The 6,000-nt window shown below is 44.9% G+C and overlaps 1 protein-coding gene across 6 annotated transcripts in view; it reads right to left on the bottom strand.

Moving 5' to 3' along the window:
* Nucleotides 1-283: 283 nt before the first annotated feature.
* RAPGEF5 (Rap guanine nucleotide exchange factor 5) overlaps nucleotides 284-6,000 on the bottom strand; it is a gene marked incomplete at its 5' end in the record, with an annotated part of 217,138 nt that continues 211,421 nt past the window's right edge. For 5 of the 6 annotated variants that reach the window (XM_082633000.1, XM_082633001.1, XM_082633004.1 and 2 more), the window contains one exon: nucleotides 284-4,431. In XM_082633000.1, the coding sequence (XP_082489126.1) occupies nucleotides 4,313-4,431 (119 nt within the window). In that variant the 3' untranslated portion in view covers nucleotides 284-4,312. The remainder of the gene's footprint in view (nucleotides 4,432-6,000) is intronic. The other variant, XM_082633002.1, reaches the window with a different exon arrangement.

The raw sequence follows: 6,000 nt of genomic DNA, 5'->3' as shown, positions 1-6,000 counted from the left end.
ACGTGGTGCCACTTGAGTGGGGTGAGGTAATGACAGGGGTTGTTGGAGTCTCCAAATCCCAGAATATGATGTGATTTCCAGGGTCTTCAGGTTCTACAATAACTCAACGGCAGCACAAGTGATTTAGTGATTTGGGTCGCCTGAGAATCTCTTCACCTGCTTGTAGCACTGTCAGCAAGTAAATGATTTCTGAGTTCCAAACATCTGAGCATAACATGCTGCCGGAACACAGGCTACAGAGCCCCCAAACATCACAAAGCAAGAAGCTCTGAGGCATGAATAGTATCTTTAACATAATCTTATATTTGGAAAAGCAGTTTAAAAAAAAAAAACACTTGAAAATACAAGATAAGGTAACAGTGACTTATATATAAGTTTTCACCTTATATTGCTTGGCCATTTTTACATATAAATTATTGCTTACTAGCTTTGATAAATACACAGCACAGTCATATATACAGAAGCAGAAAGCATGAAATATGAGAAAGAAAATACTGTTAATGGCAATTCTGGTAACTCCACAAATGTTTCATATTTACCAGCTCTTCTAGTGGTGGAAAACTACAAAGTGTAGTCCCTGAGAAGTTAGGTAGACGCCCTGATTGTGGGTTTTCTATCTTCTGTTAATGCAAGCTGATAATGTCACAGCGGTCCTAATTAATGATACGTTAAAAGGCAAGAGTCCTTGCTTCTGGTCATCGATTTCATCCCAGTATCTGATAACAGTGTAATACGAATACAATAAATAGGCTATGCAAATAAATATTACTCTGCTAAAAAATGTTTAGTATATACAGCTTTGCTTTATATAGTACATTTTCATCTAACTTTTTGGCAATTTTTAAAAACTTTTTTCCAGCACTAGTTTTAAGCACAATGGCTCACTCGTTAATAAGCAGGCTGAAAATTTAAGGACATGTCTTTGAAGCATTTAAAAGAAATGCTATCCATGTTAGATCACCACAGTGGATCTGATCTTCCCCATTTTAATGTTTTTGCCTAGTTTCTGAGCTCAGGTTAGCTGTGCCATCTAGGGACACTTGGAATCTGTGGTGTGTGTGATGGCTGCAACAAAACCACTGGGCAGGGATCGGGGCATCAGTGAAAGCCCAGCTCCAGGGATCAAACGTCACCAGCACCTTCTCTTTGATGCCACTGTGTCTCCCTACTTGGAGGTGAGTATGCATTAGTGCAACATCTCCCTACAAGCTGGGAGGTCCGGGATTTTACTTGGTCCCTATGCTTCTGAATTTAAGGTATTCTCCACCCAACTTGCTTGTGGACAGGGGTCTAGGAAAATGAATTTATTCTAAAGAGATACTAGAATAAAGTGAACGCAGGCCATAATATGTATCACTACAACCATTTGGCAATTATACAGATTATAATGAAGAGTGAAGTTATTATAAAACACTGTAGTCTTTGGAGCATCTGCAAATGTGTATGGAAAAACTAAAAAAAATTTTGAGTGGTTGTGATTTTGCCAATAGGAACTTGCCCTGTGCTAACTTCTAAGCAGGGCTGGTTTGCTGGAATGCTGACAAATCCAAAGACCCATAGGACTGTCTGAAAATTGTGCCATAGCAAAAAGAACCCCCTTAGAAGTGCCCACGCACCCGTCGCTGGTGAAGGTCTCAGATGATAGGAGATTTTTCAGAGTGAATGGAGATTTCGTGCGATTGGGAAAATCTAACAGAGTTAGAAAGGAGTTTACAGGTCCTCCTGGCCACCCTTCTGGCCAGAACAAAACCTATTCCAAAGAGGCCTTGGCAGATGTATGCAGAGGGAATATGACCCATCCCTATTAACAGGGACCCTGCTTAAGTCCCCTGCAGCCTGTTCACTTGGACAGCTCCAGACTCATTAGAAAGAGCTTCATGTTGAGCTACATCTGGTTCCCATGATTCTGCCTTGAATTCATTGATTCCAGATTCACGTCTTCTCATTGCTTCTGAAATTTCTGAGAGCTGCTGCCTGGGAAACCTCTGCAGATAGTTGTTAAACTTCAGGAAGCTTCAGAGATTTTGACTTTCAGAAGACAGGGATGGAAAAGCACACCTAAACTAAACAAAATCCTCCTTTCCTTTTGCTGCCCCAAGAGCCACAAGACCATGGCTGGAGGAAACAGTGGGCAAGCGCCGTTCTCTCCCAGTCTGTTTCCACCCATACCATGTGGGGAACTCTGACTACGCCGTCAGAATCTGTTTAGGTGTGATGTACGTGTGGATTCGTTTGGCCATGCACACATCTGAGTTGAGGTCCAAGCAGCAGGTGCTGTGCTAAAATAGTTCTCCACTGGAGCAACTGCAATAGTTTTAGTTGGAGCAATGTAGATCTAATGTGAATAACCATTTAAACTGTAAAACACAGAGACAATGTCAAAATGGCCTCGTAGGATTAGAATGGCCCAATGCTACTCCCGAGCATAGAGAAAAGACCAGAACACTGGTGCTGTAAGCCCACACCGTCCTCAGTAATTGCCAAGGGGAGAGTTTTCCAGTGTTTGATCAGCCACGAGAAAAGTCTCTTTTCCCTGGTTCTGATGGGTCTGATCTCCTCCAATGAGTCTCATTCCATTCCCAGGAGCCTGGGGCATTTCTCTGAGGGGACTAGCCCTGGATGGTGCCTTTCTACAAAGCTCTGTTAATGTTCAGGACTGAAGCTTGACATGCTGGGACAGACCCTCTTTCAAAGTCCTACCCCAAATTTGCCCCATGTGGCTGCTAACAGGGATCTCGCAAGCTCAGTGTGGCTCCCGAGCCCAGGAAACAGCGTTGCTATAAAGGTGTAAGAAAGCATTGGACACATCTCAGTAATGAGGTGCTGATGAGACAAGAAGAAGCAATTCTGTACAGGCACCAAGGAGAGGACCAGGCAGGAGTGGTGAGAGGGGCACCAGGATCACACGTGTGGAAAATGAATGAACCTAATAGGCAAAGCAGGGCCCTTGTATTTTAGCAAAGTGACAAGGATCTAGCCGGCAGGGGTGGATTTCATTACTGTATCCCACAGGCTTTTTTGTTCATTTGAAGGTTGAGGGAAATCCTCTAACCAGTTCTTGAGAACAGCAAGAGGTCATATTTACTGTAGGAGCCCCAACCTGTAAAAATGGGAATAAAAAGACTTAAAAGACTCTGAGACTTTGGGGAAAAAAAAAAAAAAAGGCAAATTATAGAAAGGCTCCCTGCCTTGGTTGGGAGGTGGACTATAGGACTTCTAAGTGTCCAACATACATCAGACATTTGGATCTTTGGGGTTCTTTTCATTTGCTGAAAGATGGGCAATCACCACTATTTTAGCCCCTTGTTCTTCTCCAGGGAGTGCTAAGTGCTTCACACATCAAATCCCACTTAAGCGCCCTGTACGGGCCGTTCTCATTCCAGGGTATGGGTATGAGGCTGCTGGAAGCAAGCAACACACGAGGGCATCGCCAGGCACAAGAAGGCGGGCCTTTGTGACTGTCACCCCCAGAAAGAGTTAAGAGTGCCTGCAATGTGTCAGGCACTGTGCTTTTGTCAAAAATTGTATTGTACCCGAGAGCCTGCTTGCACGTGGAAAGAAAATCCCCAGAAATTAAATGAGTCGATTTCTTAAAGGTGACTGTTCTTCTGTGCTGGCAAAGCAACTTAGTCTAACTTGCCTACAGTTGTGAATCAGTTGCGCAGAAACGAATTTCACCTGCAAGCACACATCACTAAGTGATTGCGGATGCCAAGAAATGCGTGCCTTGACATTTCTCTTCTGGAGATCAGAGCAGGGATGCCAGCTGCCAGTCCTCACTCACTCCCTAGACACAAGTGGCTTTTGGTGATGTCATAGTTCATAAAGACAGAGACCAGGTCTGTCTCCCTGGAAACCTAGAGATGCCATCACTGTCTTCAGGTGTTCAAACGAGCTCCTGCTTTGACAGCCTAGAAACAGCCATCTGCTGCCAGGCAAAGTACAACTCCTCCCAGGCTCACACATGCTCTTACTGAGATATCTGGTCACTGTATGACAAGAGACAGTCTCTCGTCTTGACACTGGCGCATCTCAAAGTGAAGATTGGATTGGTTCAACAAGGTGATCCTAAGAAACCAGACTTCTCCATTTCGAGAAAGCTTCTGCCTTCTCCTTCCGACAGCAGCCTCTCCGCACCTCTGGCAGCTGACATCACTTCGCGAGCACGCTCTGGCTGGCTTTCCTGTGTATGTCTTGTGATACGCTGATAAAACTCAGCAACTTCTTTTCTCTCAGGAAAGCAACATGCTCGGCGCTGCCATCCCCGGAGCTCCCGGGGCTGCAGTTCCAGGGTGGCGAGGCGTGGGGGGGCTCACACCCGTGGCTCAATCCTGTGCGAGAGCGCAAACAGGGCCTGCTGGCTGTCAATGACGCACAGGTGATGAACGTAGGATTTTAACTCTGGGTGCTCTTTTGGAGATATGTCACCTCCTATTTTGGGGAAGGAAAAAAAGTCAATCTCATGAGAGCAGTAATGCTGTTTCTGAATGCCAGTAAAACCCCACCTGAGGCGCAGAGTAAATCCAGAAGGCAGACTCGCATTGGTCAGAATCCCAGAAGAGATGTCTTTATCCTAATCCCAGAGATGCTTTTTCAGCTCAGACCAGATGCCTCAGGTCAGGTAATTAGACTGGCAAGATGTTTGTTCTACCAACATTGATAGAGCAATTTCTCCTAACATATAGTACTTAGTGATTGTTATTCTATCCCTCTACAGAACGTGAAACAGCACAGACCTAGCAGGTAAGTGGCAGAGCAGGACCAGAACCCAGGCCATGAGGCCCCCAAGTGCATGGTCTCGGCTCCCATGCCACGCAGCCTGTCACAGTGACTGCCCCGTTAAATGGCTTTCACAGGCTCTTATAGCTCAGGCTGGAACTGTCAGAAATCACTGCTAACCTGGTGACTGCATGGACATGATAGTTCTTTTTTTTTTTTAATTTTGTATGTCCTTATTTTGGTAGGAAAATCTTTTGGTGTCCTTATTTTGGGGGGAAGAAAATTAAGGGAACGATCAAGTGACCAGATATCACAGAAGTGGACTAAAGGTTTGGTTTACAGGCAAAGCGGGTTCAGAAGGTGTGTGGATGGGGTAACGTCCACGCAGCGAAGGACAAAGCAAGGGAGTTTCTACTCCCAGACGCAGGGCGGTTAAAGGGCCACAAGACGCTTTGGTGCACTGTGAACCCGTGTGTGTCATGCTGCTGACAGCTCTGATAAGGAACCAGAGATAAAGTAGTCTGGACAGTGGGGCAGACCCACTTCCCATGGTCAGAAACAAACAAACAAACAAACAACGCATTAAGGCCTGGGGAGATGGGCTAAGCTGCCCTCCAGTGAGACAGTGTAACTGTGAGTCTTCTTGCTTTGTGGGATTTCAGAGGGAGAAGCCAGGGGTGAGGCCAGAGTTCAGCTGGAGCAGAAAAGGTGCCCCCAGGAGGCTGAGCATTTTAATTCAGAAATTTTATCTGCTGGTGAAAATCCATTTTTTCCTCCTCTGTGACAAAGACGTTTTATGAGGAAATAATTTAGGGCTTGTATGTCATGGATGGTTTGTAGTTCTTAGGTTAAATAGAAACAAGGCTTCCTGGTTTCAACAAGTAAAAGCACCAGGAGTTAAAGTTTTACCATTCCCCCTTGTTTGGTTTAGAAAACATGATGCTACTGAGACAGTTTTGTTGTTAACTTTCCAGCCTTAAAAAGACGGCAGGCGGAATGCTTCCAACCGTGACAAGTGACCATTGCATGGCACTTTGTAATCTCTAAGTGGCTTGATTAACGTTATTTTACCCCAAGTGCTGACGTTAACTCTGCCTATATTAACTGTCAAAATGAATTTAGATAATTCAGCTCCAAACTTGATTTTTAAAGATATATAAATACAAAACACAAACTGGCCTGATAGTTATTTAAATTCCTCCTTTGCCTTCTGCTATGCAGACTTACTCTCTGGAGATGGGAGGCTGGCAAGGTCAAGGCCAGCCCCACTGGTATAACCTT

This window comes from Mesoplodon mirus, assembly GCF_964341445.2.
Source record: "Mesoplodon mirus genome assembly, chromosome: 9".
Classification (NCBI taxonomy): Eukaryota; Metazoa; Chordata; class Mammalia; order Artiodactyla; family Ziphiidae; genus Mesoplodon; species Mesoplodon mirus.
The sequence above is the reverse complement of the archived record's forward strand: the minus strand, read 5'-3'. Positions and strand labels throughout refer to the sequence as shown.